The sequence below is a fragment of the Erinaceus europaeus genome, chromosome 23, assembly GCF_950295315.1.
Source record: "Erinaceus europaeus chromosome 23, mEriEur2.1, whole genome shotgun sequence".
In the NCBI taxonomy this organism is placed as follows: Eukaryota; Metazoa; Chordata; class Mammalia; order Eulipotyphla; family Erinaceidae; genus Erinaceus; species Erinaceus europaeus.
In genome coordinates, this window is record NC_080184.1 from 4168695 (window position 1) to 4186608 (window position 17914).

Consider the following 17914-nt stretch of genomic DNA (forward strand, 5'->3'; position numbering starts at 1 on the left):
GAGAGATGAAGAGAAAGAGAGAGAGAGAGAGAGAGAGAACCAAAGTATAACTAATACACATGGTGTTGGCAATCAAACTCAGAACTTAAAGACTTCAATGCCTTGTACACTGTACCAATTCCCCAGATACTGCCATTTAGATGCTTGTGTTCTAAGTTGCTGTTTGTTTGTTTTGTAATTTTCTAGTTTCTTTTTTTCTCTCACTGTTTTATTTTATTTTATTGGATTGGGCAGTATTGTAGAAAACTGTGTCTTTTACTTTCTCTGCCTTTATGTCTCTATTTAAAAGAAAAAAAAGATGAGACCATAAGGGTGGGGCCTTCATGATAGAATCAATGTCTTTTTAAAACTTTTATTTATTTATTTATTGGGGAAATTAATGTTTTATATTCAACAGTAAATACAATAATTTTTATATGCATAACATTTCTCAGTTTTCCATATAACAATACAACCCCCACTAGGTCCTCAATTTTCTCATTTCTTTTTCCATTTGCTTCTAGCAGACATTTTTTTTATTTAAGAAAGGAGACATTAACAAAGCCATAGGATAAGAGGGGTACAGTTCTACACAATTCCCACCACCCGATCTCCATATCCCATCCCCTCCCCTGATATCTTTCCCATTCTCTATCCCTCTGGGAGTATGGACCCTGGGTCATTGAAGGTGGAAGGTCTGGATTCTGTAATTGCTTCCCTGCTGAACATGGTTGTTGACTGGTTTATCCATACTCCCAGTCTCTAGCAGTTATTTTTATGTGCATGGTGTCCCCCAGTGATTTTTCTCAAGATTTTTCTTTTTTTTTTCTTTCTTCTATTCATCTCTATTCCAATATCAATGTTTTGTTGACTGGTTTATACCTTTCAAGTCTTTCTTTATCTACACCCAGAGAACTTGACTTGAATATCTTAAACAAGCACCTTCCTCAGGAATTTGCATTAATCTGGTACCAATTCCACAATCACATTCTTCAGTTATGCTAACAGCATTTGCTCTCTTACTAGGAACTGTCTTCAAAGAAGAGTTTCTTACCACGTCTTGCTTGCTATTCATCTATCTGTACTTATCAATCATCTAGCTGTCAGTCATCTATTTAGATGTATATGTATCTCTCTGAATGATATTGCCAGTTTTCATTCATTGTTGCTTTTGTTTCTGTGAATAATTCAAGTAGTAAAGAAATTAAGCACACACTTGTGATCAGTTCTGGAAACTCAAATAGGAAGGGGAAGGTGATTTGTCATCTACGTTCACTGTTTAGACATCATGGGGGTTTATCAGAGCTCTGTGTGTATTCCTCAAATGTTGATGAGATTTTTTTCCCATTAACATTTTTACAGGAAGCACCAGATTGTGGGAAATAGTTGAGAGTAAGCAAATGAGCTAGAAGAGCAATTTTGGGAATCTTCTTAGAGGGAAATAAATCTATATGCAAATGAGAGTGAGAGATTTTTCCACTGTAGAAGAGAAATTATAAAATTCATTTTTGTAAATGATGTCACTTCTGTATGACTTTTTTTTCCCTGGTAGTAAAGACATGGACCCAGGGAATGAAACTGGAATCTCATACTTTGTCCTTCTGGGCTTGTCAGAGGACCCTGAGCTGCAGCCTTTGATATTTGTGCTCTTCCTCTCCATGTACCTGCTCACTGTGTGTGTGGGGAAATATGCTCCTCATCCTGGCTGTCACCTCAGACTCCCACTTACACACCCCCATGGACTTCTTCCTCTCCAACCTGTCCTTGGTGGACATTTGCCTCACCTCTACCACCATCCCTAAGATGCTGCACAACATCTGGACCCAGAGCAAAGCCATCACCTATGCAGGCTGCATCACCCATATGTATTTTTTTGTGCTCTTTGTATCATCAGACAACTTCCTGCTGACCGTGATGGCCTAAAACCATTATGTGGCCATCTGTCACCCCCGGCACTACACGGTCATCATGAACCCCCAGCTCTGTGTACTGCTGATTATGCTGTGTTGGACTGTGAATACCTTGTACTCTTTGCTACAAACCTTAATGGTGTTGAGATGGTCTTTCTGTGCAGAGGTGGAAATCCCTCACTTCTTTTGTGAACTCAAAATGGTGGTCCAACAGGCCTGCTCTGATACTTCTCTCAATGACTTGGTCATGTATCTTGCAGCAGTGATGATGGCCGTTATCTCTACCTTTGCCATCACTTACTCTTACACAATGATAGTGTCCTCCATCCAGAGAATCTCCTCAGCTCAGGGGAAGTACAAAGCCTTTTCCACTTGTGCCTCCCACCTCTCCGCTGTCTTTTTGTTTTATTGTTCAGCCCTTGGAGTGTATCTGGGTTTTGCTGGTGGCCACAGCTCAGTTGCAGCAGTCTTGGTGATGTACATGGAGGTCACCCCCATGCTGAACCCCTTCATCTACAGCCTCAGGAACAAAGACATCAAGGGGGCTCTGAAAACCCTTTTTAGAAACAAAACTCTAAAATGTCTAGTCCTTCTAGGTATCAAACATATATCAACGTATCAAGGTGCTACTTTTGAATCAGGTGTTCTAGTTCTTCTAAAGTACAGCTTGCTTCTCTTGGCTTTTATCTTTTATCTCTGTCTTGAATGTATCCCATATTTGATCCTGATCCTGACTTCATTGGAGGAAGCTTCTTTATTTATCTATCTATCATCTATCTATCTATCTATCTATATGTATATATATGTATATACTTATCACACATCTATCTATATATCTATCATCTAACTATCCCCTAACTTCTATTGATCTATTAACTGTCATCTATCTATTATCTATCATCCATCTAGCACCTGTCTATCTATCATCTACCATCTAATCTATCTGTGTATCATCTACTTATCTATCAGATTTGCCTCTATGTCCTCATCTAAAAATATCATTCCAGAGTCATAAAGACCCACTAATGACAAAGAGTAAGTATACATTATATGTATTAATCACTTAGAATTATTGGAATACTCTTAAAAGCAATGAGTTTAAGTAGAGTTTATAAATAAAAGCAGGTCCTGGGAGTTGGGCTGGAGAACAGTGGGTTAAGCGCCAGTTCGAGCCCCCTGCATCCCCACTTGCAGAGGAGTTGCGGTGAAGCAAGTCTGCATGTGTCTTTCTTTCCTCCTCTCTGTCTTCCCCTACTCTCTCTATTTTTCTCTGTCCTCCCTAACAAATATGACATCAATAATAACAATAACTACAACAACATTAAAAAAGGCATAAAAGGGAAAATAAGTAAAATTTAAAAAGCAGTTCCTTAAGTAAGGTTATTCTAATCAATGTCATTCAGGATTTATTTTCTCCTCATCAAGAGAAAAATGGTATTAAATGAACTTTCATTGTGTAATGATATCAATACCCTGAAATTTTTTGAAGACAGGATTTTCCAGATAGATATTCTAGAATTAGTCATAAGCTACATATGATATAAATAAATTCTCCCTTTCTTTTTAGGAGACGATGTTGGTTATGAAATACATTCATTAGTATTTGCTACATTTCAATATGAATGTCTAGAATGTGCTATCTGACAGTGTAGATCCTGTATTTGGTGGGGACTAACCTGCCAAGAGAGAAGCATTGGGATGTTTGCATCTCTTGTCAATCCTGTTTCTGTTTCCTCCTGAAACATCTCGTGGAGGGCTCTGGTTACTATATGCACAGCATTGTAGACAATATAGCTGGATTCAGGCATGATTGTATTTCCTGGTATAAACTCTAGGGAAATATTTGGCAGACAGTCTTTGAATTTTCTACATAGTGACCCAGAAAATGAACATTTAAATGTGTCAAGCCAAAATTTCTCTAAATAAAAATCATCTGGATATTTTGAAGGGTTGAATGTTTTAATAAAGTCTTCAAAACTAGGCACTTCTTTCTTCTGGGGTAAAAATGAGAGACTTCCATGGAAAAAGTTCATTATACGCTTCACCCTATGCAAGTCAATATATGACTCTGTGGATATAATCCACATCTTACCTTCAAGTTCAAAGGTTCTTCGATAGAAGTATATACCCATAATAATTTGAGAATCACCATGCAATACAGAGACATTTACTTTTTCATGATCAGCTAGGAGAGGTATTTTTTCAACATCTAAATTGTCATTCCATATCCATGAGATAGGTAATGTCAGCATAAAGACTGCACATATATAATTTTTCAACATCTCAGCCTCCAACATTGAGACAAATTTATGACTTTTTACATCATCAGAAACAACTATTCCCACCCAAGTCCAGTCAAAATGCAAGAATAGCAAAACCAGTCCATGTGTCAGGAAGCTGTCTTTAGCAGCCATTTGATAGAGTGATGGGAACTGATCTTTGTCACTCAGTAAAGAATGATATGGTCCATACGTGACCTAAACAAGAAACACAAACATTCTGATTTTCATTATGACTAATAAAACTGAAATTTTCTGCCTGGTAGTGGAAAAAATATATAAACATAAGATTTAATCAACAGGAGATATAAACAGAACAGCTGGTGGCCTGGGATGTGGTGTCCTGGAATCCCACCTCCTCAGAACCCTACCCCACTAAAGATATATATATATATAATGGAAATATGAATAGACATGTCAATGCCCATGTCTAGTGAAGAAGCAATTACAGAAGCCAGACCTTCCTTCCACCTTCTGCACCCCATAAAGATTTTTGGGTCCATTCTTCCAAAGGGATAAAGAATAAGGAAACTTCCAATGGGATATGGAACACTGGTGGTGAGAATTATATGGAATTGTAGCCCTCTGTAGCCCTTTTATCCCACATTATATTATCTTGTTTATCATTATTAAATCACCAATAAAAAATAAAATATTTTTAGGTAAAGTAAAAGAAGATGAGAATGAAAGAGACTATAGCATCAAAGTTTCATTTGATGTGGTGGGATTCTGACTCAACACTGTCATGCACATGGCAGCACAGAACACTATCAAATGAGTATTTTTCCATGCCTGACATTTTAATATGTGCATTTTCAAGAAGAAATGATGATGGCATTGTCCAGGTATTATATTCAGTAGTTGGATGGCATATTTTACCCTTACTCCATGTGGTTTATGAAGACAATGTGACCCCACTATATCCAGTAATCACTGTTAAATTAAAACTTTGAGATGGCCATAAGTATTTACAATAAACTCTTAATCAAACCTATAAAAATAGATCTGGTAAAATGTCAGAGATAGAATTTACAAAACTTATTATGAAAGCAATAAAAGAATCTAAACTTAAGATGCAGAACACACTCAAGAATTCAGAGATCATTTCCCCAAAAATTATAGACACAGTAGAAGAACTACAAACTGAAAGTGGTATAAAGTTCAAATAAATGAAGGAACAAGTGAAAAAGGAGCAATACAGTGTAAGGTAAACTTTCAATGCAGTTCTGACTCAGATAGCAGGCTAGGAAGTAGACTAAATTAGGTTGAGAAGAGGAAATCATGATAAAAAGTTAAAAAGCCTCATAAATGTAAATCTTCTAGAGAAGACTCAGGAAAAGGAAATGATTCTCTGTAAAATTGCAGATTCCATAAGAAGGACAAAAATGAGAGTCATTCAGATCCTAGAAGAATAATAAGAAGAAAAGAAGAAGAAGAAGAAGAAGAAGAAGAAGAAGAAGAAGAAGAAGAAGAAGAAGGTAAAGAAGCAGAGAACACATTTAAAGAGATCATAGCAGAAACTTTTTCACAGCTGAGTTATGTTGAAATCACAGACATCCAGGAAATGGAACAAACACCCATATTTGTGAATCTTAATACATGTGAATGAAAGCATATCAGAGTAAAACTATCCCAAAACAAGGACAAGATGATAATATTGCAAGTTAGCAGGAAAAGAAATACATGGACCGACAGATGCAGAATCATTAAGCTCTCAGCAGATTTCTCATCACAAGCAGTGAAGCAGGTCTGTATTTCTCTCCCCCTCTATGTCTTTCCCTCCTAAGTTTCTCTCTGTCCTGTCCAACAACAACAGCAACCACAATAATAACAATAACAACAAGGGCAACAAAATTAATAAATGGTCTCCGGGAGCAGTGGATTCATAGTGCACCACCACCCACCCTCTTAGCATTTTTTGTATTAAATGATATAATATGTCATCTGAATTTGAAAGAAAAAATGTTTCCAGAATTAACCACCCTGAGCAAGCATTCTCTTGAATTTTATCATCAATAGTCTCCTAGTTAGAACATATCTCGAATTGAGTAAGCTAGAAGTGCAATCTCAGATGTCAAGCTGCATGTGTTCATTTAGAACTCTCGGAAAATTTATCTGTAGATTCTGTCAGAGAGGGTATGTCAACAGTGGTTTAAATGTAGTTAAAGATCACTGAATTCGTAGAGATAGTTCTGACTGTGCAGACTGAAGCAAGTTGACTATCTATTTGGATATCAACATAGGCCAGTTACTGACTTCTAGACACACTCTGGAAAGCTTACAGTCTATAATGGTCAGTTCTCTTTGCTGTGGATATGTTTTTATAAAAAGGTAAGCATTCAGGAATGGAAAGTACTATTAATAGAGAGATAAATGAGTGCTTCTTGTTTCTTCTGGGTTTAACTTTAAATCTAAATCTATCTTTAAATCTAAATCTATCTCACTTATTATTTTTTAATTTGAATTAATAAAATGGAAATATTGGCAAGACTACAAGATAAGAGTGATACATTTCCACACGATTCCCACCACCAGAACTCCGTATTATGTGGTCATGGTGAGGAACATTCTAGGCTGCACTAATTTCAGGACTCATCTTCTTTTAGAGGTAGAGTATGTTGGCCCATTTATTTTTATCCTTCTTCTCAGTGATAATGCCATAATCCAATGGCAAAGGAACTGGCTTATTTTCAGTATACAGGGCTTGAGTTAATACATTCCAAGGTCTCCAGTAGTCCCGTGGGGTGTGAAACTTGCTCCATGCAGGTGTGGACCTACCTGGGGCTTGAACCAGGACCACTGCACATCGTAATGTTTGTGTTCAACCAGATGAACCACCATTTTGCCCCTTAAATATAGATTTTTTTCCTGTGTCTAATGTATTAGCAATTGAATGTTAGCTTATCTGGTATCTTCTTTAATCAATAACACAAAATATCAACACTTCATTTTTGCCATCAGGATTATTGCTGGGCCTTGACAGTCTGCACAACCAATTCAATTTTTTAAATCTTTTTTCCATTTCTTTCTCCCTTACTGTCTTTTTCTTATTCTCCTTCTCCTTCTTTCTTCTTCTCCTTCCCCTTCCCCTTCCCCTTCCCCTTCCCATTCTTCTTCTTCTTCTTCTTCTTCTTCTTCTTCTTCTTCTTCTTCTTCTTCATCCTCTTCTTCTTTACTTCTTCTTTTTCTTCTTTTTTCTTCTTCTTTTTTTATTCTTCTTCCTCCTTTTCTTCTTCTTCTTCTTCTTCTTCTTCTTCTTCTTCTTGTCTTCTTCTTCCTTGTTTTCTTTTCTTCTCCTTCTGCTCCTCCATGTTCTTCTTTTTATTCTTTTTTAGAGACAGAGAAAAGTAGGGAAAAATAAAAGGAGAGAGAAACAGACAACCTGCATCAATGCTCTACTACTTGGGAAGCTTCACCCCTTGTGGAGGGTAATGGTGTGCTTGAACTTGTATCCCTGTGTTTGGTAATGTGTGTACTCAGGCAGGTGTACCACTGCCCAGACCCTGAACACTGAAGTCTTAAACTTGAATTCTATTAACATTTAATTTTTGCTGAATATATATACCTAATTCCTGTTAGAATGGCCACCACCACAAAAGCCAATAACAAGTATTGGTGAGGATTTGGGGAAAAGGAATTGCTGTGCATTGCTTATGGGAATGTAACTTGATATAAATTCTATTCAAACTGTATGAAAACTATTTAAAGAAATTAAAAACAATAACATGTTCCAATAATACTACTTCTGGGATATACATCTGTATATTCAAACTAAAGGAAAGCAAACTATCAAAAAGATAATCACACTACCATGCTGATAGCAGCATTAGTCACAGCACCCAAGAAATAAGCTTCTTGTAGAAAGAATAATGAAGCTATGAATTCTGTTCCACATGCAATAAGTACTATGTGTGGGAGAGAAGGAAGCTCTGGCACTTATGACAGCATGGATGGAGCTTGAGGGCATTGTCTTTATTGAAATAATTTGGGGTGGAATGAAATTCTGCAAAATATCGTTATTTGTGAAATCAAAAGAAGAAGAAGAAGCGAAGAAGTGAAGAAGAAGGAGAAGAAGAAGAAGAAGGAGAAGGAGAAGGAGAAGGAGAAGGAGAAGGAGAAGGAGAAGAAAAAGGATATCTCATAGAAACAGAGATAGAAAAATAGTTGCCAGCAGTTGGGAAGCAGGAAAATAGGGAAAGTTTGGCAAAAAGTTACAAGCTTTACGTAATAAGATGAAAAAGGCTTGAGAGACTAAAATGTGTGATGACAGTAGTTGATAACACTGTACTGTATAATTACAAAAAAAAAATACTGAGTAGGGGCCGGGTGATGGTGCACCAGGTTGAGTGTACATGTTAAAATGTGCGTGGATCCGGGTTGAAGCCCCCAGTCCCCACCTGCAGAGGAAAAGCTTCACAAGTGGTGAAGCAGTGTTGCAGGTGTCTCTCTGTCTCTCTCCCTATCTCTTTATCTCCCCCTTCCTCTCTATTTCTGGCTATCTCTGTCCAATAAATAAATAAAGATAATAAAAGAAGAACTTGACATTAGAAAAGATTACTGAATAGAATGCCAATGCATTCTTACAAACACACACACAAAAAAGATGAATTCTGCATATTCCGGAGTTAGGCAGTGATTTTGCTTTCTCTCTTCTTATAAAGATGAATAAGTAGGGAGTCAGGCAGTGGCGCAGTGGGTTAAGTGCATGTGGCGCAAAGCACAAGGACTGGAGAAAGGATCCCGGCTGGAGTCCTGGCTCCCCACCTGTAGGGGAGTCACTTCACAGGAGGTCAAACAGGTTTGCAGGTGTCTGTCTTTCTCCTCTGCCTCTCTGTCTTTCCCTCCTCTCTCCATTTCTCTCTGTCCTATCCAATAACAACAATACCAATAACCACGACAATGTTAAACAACAAGGGCAACAAAAAGGAAAAATAAAATATATATTTAAAAAGATGAATAAGTAAACATTAAAAAGAATTCCATAGTAGAATTACCAGAGATATTTTCTCTTGATTCTGAACAAGACACACATTTTTTTTCTTTTCATAAGGGATAAGAAAGGCCAATTGGGAGTTTTCAACTATATACATCGAATGTAAAACTCTCTTACCTGTGGGATTTTGTAGAGTTCCAAAAGTGGTGAAATATTTGATGAGAATTCTGCTGTGGTTCCTGCAATAATGGCGGCAGATTTGCTTTGTTTCTGACAGCTATAATTAGGGACAGTCTGATTCCCTCCTGAGAACCAAAAGAAGATGTTCTCCAAAGGCTTGTCATTTTTATTAAAGGCGTTGTAGAGATTGAAACCGAGTGTGAAATTAGGCAGCAGACGGGGGTCCTTGTTGATCTCTTCAATGGCAAAGAGAAAGGCCAGAACGTAATGATAATTGTGCAACTGCCACCTGAATGGGAAACACAGCATGAGAGACAACGATCAAGTTATTGAACTCGGGGTTGGGTGGTAGCGCATCTGGTTGAGCATGCGTGTTACAGTACGCCATTTCCCAAGTTCAAGTCCCCACTCCCCACCTGCAGGGGGAAAGCTTCACAAGTGGTGAAGCAAGGCTTCAGATATCTCTCTGTCTCCCTATCTCCCCCTTCCTCTCAATTTCTGGCTGTCTCTATCCAAAAAAATGAATAAAGATTTAAAAAATTTTTTAAAGTTCTTAACTCAGAGATATCTCTTAAGCTATCAGAGACTGATAGTTAATTAAACATTCATGAGCACTTAAAATCTCCACAAAATGTTATCTTTATTATCTTTATTTATTTGATAGAAATAGTCATAAATTGAGAGGGAAGGAGAGAGATAGAGAGAGTGAGAGACCAAGAGACACCTGCAACCCTGCTTCACCACTTCTGAAGCTTCCCCCCCATAGGTGGGCAACAGGGTCTCAAACCAGGGTCCTTGTGCACTGTAACATGTGTGCTCAAGCAGATGAGCCCCTCCACAAAATAGTAAATGCAAACTATTTTCAATTTCTAGCATACAAAAATATTAATTCACTTTTGGTAATCTGTGTTGTAGCTATTTTATTATTATGTCTCCTATATTTAAAATATTTTGTTTAAAGTGTTACCAAACAGCGTTGCTGCTGCCTCTGATTACATTATAATGTAGTGAATTTTAATTCATACATCACACTGTGTCTATGAAAACACACATACAAACGGGAAGTCAGACCCACACATAATTGCACTTTGTACCTGTATCCACAGTTGCCAAAAATAAAATAAAATGAACACTATTAAAGGGACATATGCACCCTTATATGTAGTGATACCTGCACTATTTACAATTGCCAAAAAGTGGAAGCAGCCTAAAAGCCCATTAGCATATAATTGGCTAAATAAGGTATGGGTTATTTTGTTCATGGGACACTATTCTGTAATCACTAAAGATATCAAATCCTTTTTGAGAAAAAAAAAAAATAAAGGATGGAACTGCAGGTGACTTAACCTAGTGGAATAAGTAAAGACATGAAAAAAAAAACTAGGGAGATTTCACTCATGTGTGGAATCAAGAAAAGTAATTAACGTATTACCACATTCCCACATTCTCTGACGGGGGTGGGGGGGGAATACTCTACCCATTGAGGAAGATGGGTCCTGCAAATAAGTAAAGCCTGGAATATTCCACATTGGTTATGTCGTCTACCCGGGGAAGTCAGATTGGCAACATGGTAGTTATCAGGCTCAGGCAAAAATTAGTAATGCCATGAGCCCCTTGGAATATACCTCAAATAGACTCCCCAGCTTCTTCCAAAACGGAGACCCCCCCAAAATCTCATCTACTCTAGGCTTACCTTTAGACTCCTGCTTATTAAACAATTTGTTCTGCTTTCTATCTTACTGCTTTTTCAGCCACCAAGTTGCAGATCCTACCATGATGCCAATCTGACCTCCCTGGGTAGACGATATACCAATACGTCCTGGAACCCCACCGCTCCAGATCCCAACCCCACTAGGGAAAGATAGAAACAGGCTGGAAGTATGGATGGACCTGCCAACACACGTGTCCAGCAGAAAAGCAATTACAGAAGCCAGACCTTCCACCTTCTGCATCCCATAATGATCCTGGGCCCATGCTCTCAGGGGGGTAAAGAATAACAAAGTTTCCAGTGGAGGGGATAAAATACGGAGTTCTGGTGATGGAAACTCTATGGAATTGTATCCCTCTTATCCTATGGTCTTGCCAATCATTATTAATTCAATAAAATTAAAAGAAAATGTAAAAAAAGGAGAATCATCAACATCCTTCACAACATTTAAGCCAAGAAGCAAACTGAAGATGAAGCCAACAATGTCCTGGATCTATGCCAGGGGGGTATCACAAAGGTTATGTTAAAGATGACCTTACCGCAGGCTATATGTTCCTCAGTGCAATACACAACACCACCAACAGCCAGAGAGGATTCATGAATATATCAGAAAACAGTAGTTGAACTCTCTTAAGATGTCTGCTTCAGAAGTATTTTCACAGACTTAAATAAAAGAATATACTAATACGAGTACATCTAACTGACAAAACTTTGCATGACAAGATAAGCCATTACCAACGCAAGAAGATATCAGGTTCCAGACACTACCATGATGCCAATCGGACTTCCTTGGACAGATGACACCACCAGTGTGTCCTTGAGCCCCACATCCCCAGAGCTCTTTTCACTAGGAAAACAGAGACCAGTTGGGAGTATGGATCAATGTGTCAATGCCCATGTTCAGCGGGGCAGCAATTACAGAAGCCAGACCTTCCACCTTCTGCATCCCACAATGATTCTGGGTCCCTACTCCCAGAGGGTTAAAGAATAGGAAAGCTATCAAGGGAGGGGATGGGGTATGGAGTTCTGGTGGTGGGAAATGTGTGGTAAATGTACCCCTCTTATCCATGGTCTTGCTTGTGTTTCCACTTATATATATATATATATATATATATATATATATATATAATTAAATGATATGAATGGGACCATTTTGTATCCGACATATTCAACAAAGAGCTAATAGGCAACATACTTAAGATGAGATTCTGATGTCCAAAAACACAGAAAAAAAATTGTCAAAATAAGTGATTATCCGGTAAGTATAAATTAAGATAACAGCGAATTAACATTTCACAACTGTAGGAATGCCATATATTAAAAAGGATAAAACAGTTAGTGGCAAAGACGTGGGGACAAAGGTGGGGACATGGTTGTTGGGATCATATATTAGTCCAGTCCATTTGGAAAATGGCTTGGAGATTCCACAAAGTATTAAGTATTCCAGAAAACACCCAATTATCTGACCACTTATCTGAAGGTGACGACCAATGTCAATGTTCACCGTCGTGCTGCATGGAGTAGCTCTGTTTCGGAAGCCTAAATATACAACAGCAAGTAAGTTATGAGTGAAATTGTGTTATATATTCAGAATATATATTACTCAGCTTAAGAAAAGATGACCATGTTACAAGAATAAGCCTGAAGGGGACTAATAAGTTTCATTCAGAGATAAGACGAGGAAAATTTGTTAATTTTTTATGAAACCATTAGATTTATTGAAATTAAAAAATATAATACAGAGAAAATAAAGTTAGGGATTTTTCTTTTCTACCTCTATCCCTTTAATGTTAATTCACCCTATTACAAAACATTTATTGAGTTTAGTTCTACACTATTATTTATTCTACACTTCTTTTCTGATCTCAATTGAATTGCCAGTATTCTAAATTCATTACTGTTATATATATATATATGTATATTTATATATATTTCAAATTTTTACTTCTAAAAATGAAACACTCACAAGAACCATAGGATAAGAGGGATACAACTCCACACAGTTTTTGTCACCATATCCCATCCCCTCCCCTGATAGCTTCCCTGTTCTTTAACCCTCTGGGAGTAGGGACACTGGGTCACTATGGGATGCAGAATGTAAAATTTTATTATTAGTTCATTTTAGATACAAAACTTTTGTAAAGGATGAAGGAGAGATGATGGGAATCCAATAGACATTGATGCAGAATTATGATAAGTTGGTGGAGGTGTGGTATTCTCTCACCTCTCTGGGGGAGATAGAAAGCAGAGTATCTGTGAAACCAGCATCTCCCATGTCTTCAGGAAAGTTATTGCACCAAAGCAAAATCTTCTTAGGAGACAGGGGAAGAAATGGAGGAAGAGGAGTGGATGTCCTAGTGTGTGTATAGTGGGAACAAAGACCTTCGGGTGGCGGAGAGTCTCTTGCAGGTACCAAACCGCCTCTCATGGGGAGATGAGAGATTGTATTTATGTGACAACTGTACTGTAAACCACTAACTTCTCCAATAAGACATTCTGAAAACTGTTTCAAAGCAAAAGAGAAAATTATATGTGTTAACCCACCTTTAAATTGAGAAGAAATCATTTTCCGTAAGTGATTAGAATCTTTTTTGTAAGGTTACACAGTAAGAACATTATTGAAGGGCCCTTGATTTCTTTATGGACCCTTGCAATTCAATGCCTATTACTTTTCTACTGAACTTTTTTTTTAAATTACTAACAGTCAGGTATTATGCCAGACATGTCAGAAATTCTTTGCTGTCACTCTAGCTTCATCTCCAGCCTCTATGGTGTTTGTCTAATCTCAAGGTAGACCCAGATAACAGGTCAAAAGACCTTCAAGCTAACAGAGGCCTTATCTGATATCCCTAACTATGCCTATATCCTTTGGATAAGGTCAGGATTTACAGAGTAAACACAGAACCTGATATAATCACTAGAGCTGGAGATTACAGGTCTGATATAGACTATAGTGTCAACATTCTAGGAGAGAAATCATACAATTTTGCATGCCCTGAGGATATTTATGTGTACACAAACATGTCTATATTTCTGTACGCCCTTCAGATGTTTATATTTGTCACAACCGTATGCACATATACCTAATAAATAGAGGTAAAAGCAGACTGTAGAAGAGGTGTAGGAGACATTTAGCAGGACTTCATTGAAAGGTATACACCATGTGTCTGCAAGTACACATCCCCTTTGGGGGGATATTAATAATGGTCTGATGCATTTTGTTTCTCACTCCTGATGTGCAAATCAAACTCTGCTCTCAAGCTCTGTTTTATAAATATATATATGTATATATATATTTATATATTACAAGGTCATTTTCATAAATTCAGGCCAATATATTTATATAACAAATTAAGAAGCCCAGAAATATACCCACACAGTTTAAGCAGCGTAAAGATAAAACAAAATAAAAGAAAAAACTTAATTAATTAACAATGATCCCAGCAATCTTTCTTTGTAAGTACAGAAGAAAAAAAAAATTGCTTTGATTGACAGTATTGAGAAATTTTAACTCATCATTTGTAGTGGACAAATAAAAGCTATGAAGAGTAACTCTGGATTATACAAGCACTTCTTTGATACCAAAGCTCAAAGGAATTCATCAAAATGCAAACCTGAGCTATTAGTAACGACTAGTTGAAAACACTAAGAGAATGGAAAGAGGAAAAACTGAGAACAAACATTTGTCAATTATATTTCTCACACTCACATAGACAGTGGATTATGGGATGGGGAAGGGGGCGCACCTGATTAAGCACACACATTACAGTGCACAAGGACCTGGGTTCAAGCCCCTGGTCCCCACCTGCAGGGGGAAAGCTTCACAAGTGGTGAAGCAGGGTTGCAGGTGTCTCTCTTTCTCTCTCCCTCTTCCCTTTTAAGTGTCTGGCTGTCTCTAGTCAATAAAGAAAGGTAATAATTTTAAAAATAGTGAATCATTTACCATTCAGGTGAAGTTTGGATTGGCTTGGACAGCCAATACAGTTGTTGTAGGTGTAGTTGTGATTCCAAAGAGTAGAGGGGGAAGAAGCCATCCAGCAGCAGGTCCCTGTCCCTGTAAACACCAGGCTTCAGGAATAGAGGGCAGGGATAAATGTCCACATCCACGTTGCAAAATAGAGGTAAAGACTGAAGGAAAAGAAAAAGACAGATCAGAAAGGATGGCATGGCACTGAGTGTTAGTGGAGGTACCTATCTGTGCATCTGTGTGTTGAGTCATAAAGATTAAGGTGATCCAGGGTCCTGCAGCTAAGTATTCAGATTGGGACAGGTATCCCTAACTGTGCCACAGCAGAAATGCACTGCTGTTCTTTTCTGAAGCCCATGAAGTCAATGGGGGCTTGAGCTGGATTAAGCCCAGGACAAAGGCAAGGCCTAGAGGTGACCATGTAGGAGTCACAGTGCAGAGACTTCAGCCCCTGTGATTCTGTGTCAAACAGCTTTCAATGTCCCTTCTTTTTACCAGCTTCACTGCAGTGCTTTGAAGGAGCTCTGGGAACCCTCTGCCCTGGGGCTCTGCACCTGCCCAACTCTGGTCACTCTGGTGAAAACCACTTTGGGAAAATGTGTTTGGATTCTCCTTCGCCCTTGGCATTTGTGATTTCATCAAATTTAGTGGCCCAAAATAAATCAATTAATTCTCTAGGGATCATTCACTCAGGGGCAAGTGAGTCTCCAAACAGGTGCATGATTCTGCAAGGAGTTTGGGGCTGTTGTGGCAGGACAGGTCTCAGGGGCCCTTCAGGGTGTGACAAGTCTGAGTTTGAGTCAAACTTTCTCCAGGACTTTTGTTTTCTTTGATGATTTATGGAAGTCTTTCAGGATGGATCACAATAGCATAAAATTGCAATGCCACAGAATCATGGGCTTGATAATCATTCAGTAATCATCAGGGCAGGGGGATGGATGTCATGATTAAAAGCATCAGACTGCATAAGATCTAGAGAGGGGTACACTTTAATGATGACTCTTTAGTCGCTATCAGGCCACCCCATCACCTGGGGTCCCAGTAAGGGAGTCTTGAGATTCTCATAAAGACATGATGGTCCTAGGCCTAGATCCCTCTCTCCATTGTCACTAGTCATCTTCATCAGGAACAACACAATAGAACCCTTGGTGGGCGCCCCCTAGGACCTTGCTCTCAATGTGGATCAACAATGTTAAACAATGTTCCACCCTTCAAAGTTATTCTGGATAACATATTCTACCAATGGTGGAAGATGGGTCCTGAAATTGGAGCATCTTGGAAGGCTCCTATCATGACTACAGAATGTGAGTTCAGATCTACAGGGATACAGAGATCACATAGACTCCTAAGTTGTATATGGGCCCCAAATCAAATCAATGTGCTTTACAGTCAACTATATTTATACACCTTTCCCATATTTGGGAGCTACTCACTTCCCTGATCCAGCTTTCTGGTCCTTTTTCCAGCCATAGCATTATCTCCCCAGACAATAACTTGGATACACCTGTATATCAGAAGTCTGGCTCAGGGAAAAACTAGTATAGTCATGGACCCTTTGGAATATGACTAAAATAGGCCTACTAGATATCTTCAAAACAGAGATCCCAAATCATTATCTGCAATATTCCAGCCTTTACATTTATGATTAGTCAACAATTTGGCTGTATATGTCACCTTTTGTTTTCAGCCACCAGGTTCAAGATGCTACCTTGAGGCCAGCCAGACCTCCCTGGGCAGATGACCCCACAAAGAGTCCTGTAGCCCTGCTTCTCTAAAGACCTGACGCACTAGAGAAAGAAAGAGACAGGCTGGGAGTATGGATCAACCTGCCAACACCCATGTTCAGTGGAGAAGTCTTTGTTGATCTCACAGCAGCCTATGACACGGTCTGGCACAGTGGTCTCCTAGTCAAGATCTCAAGATGCCTGCCTCCATGGGTGGCCAACACTATATCGTTTCTTCTCCAAAACAGAAGATTCCGGGTGCATCTGGGTGACAAGTCTAGCAGATGGAGACTTGTCTCAAGTGGCCTCCCCCAGGGCTCTGTTCTGGCTCCTACACTATTTAATATTTAATATTAAAATCATGTGTCGCCAAGCTGCACATTAAGCTCACGCAAAGCGCAAGGTATGGAGGAAGGATCCCGGTTCAACCCCACCAATGTGTCCTGGAGCTCTGCTTACCCAGAGCCCCACCCCACTAGGGAAAGAGAGAGACAGGCTGGGAATATGGATCCACCTGTCAACACCCATGTTCAGCGGAGAACCAATTACAGAAGCCAGACCTTCCACCTTCTGCATCCCACAATGACCTTGGGTCCATCCTCCCAGAGGGATAAAGAATAAGAAAGCTATCAGGGGAGGAGTTTTCTGTCCAGGGAAGTCTGGTTGGCATCCTGCTGGCATCTGGAACCTGGTGGCTGAAAAGAGAGTTGATATACAAAGCCAAACAAATTGTTGACCAATTGTGGAGCTAAAGGCTGGAATAGTGCAGATGAAGAGTTGGTTTGGGGTGCTCCACTTTGTAGATAGATAGTAGGCACATTGTAATCATATTTGAACTCCCATCTTTTATACCAATGGAGAACTGTCTCCTCCACCCCTGGATGGGGTTCAGAGCTCACAGTCTCCCCATTGCCTAAATAACAAAAGGAGGAAGAGAGTCTGAGTGTCTCTGCTGGAAGATTAGCAAGCACTGCAAGGAGCTGACCTAAAGAATACAACACTGCTGGCCACAGGTGGTCACAGATAACAATTGATTAAAAGAATTTTTGTACTAAAAAGTCGTATTCATGTTCTTTTGAAGAGAAGATTTAACCATCTCTCACAATCACCATCATCATAATAATACAGACAGATTCCCCACCTGGTGTGTCAACCTGCTAAATTCTTTTTGGGTCTGGCCACCTTCTTCTGTACAAAAAAAAAAAAAAAAGATAAGATGCTTTCTGAAAGTCAT

General features: G+C 38.8%; 1 protein-coding gene and 1 pseudogene across 1 annotated transcript in view; one reads left to right on the forward strand and one right to left on the reverse strand.

Moving 5' to 3' along the window:
* Nucleotides 1-1668: 1668 nt before the first annotated feature.
* LOC103122230 (olfactory receptor-like protein OLF4) lies at nucleotides 1669-2915 on the forward strand (annotated as a pseudogene).
* Nucleotides 2916-3338: 423 nt separating this feature from the next.
* Nucleotides 3339-17914, reverse strand: part of LOC103122228 (vomeronasal type-2 receptor 116-like) — a 63054-nt gene continuing 48478 nt past the window's right edge. The window contains exons 14-20 of the mRNA XM_060182205.1: nucleotides 14933-15117; nucleotides 13455-13492; nucleotides 12444-12528; nucleotides 9279-9570; nucleotides 3982-4366; nucleotides 3566-3720; nucleotides 3339-3401 (exon numbers count right to left, since the gene is read on the reverse strand). Coding sequence (XP_060038188.1) covers nucleotides 3339-3401; nucleotides 3566-3720; nucleotides 3982-4366; nucleotides 9279-9570; nucleotides 12444-12528; nucleotides 13455-13492; nucleotides 14933-15117 — 1203 coding nt within the window. The remainder of the gene's footprint in view (nucleotides 3402-3565; nucleotides 3721-3981; nucleotides 4367-9278; nucleotides 9571-12443; nucleotides 12529-13454; nucleotides 13493-14932; nucleotides 15118-17914) is intronic.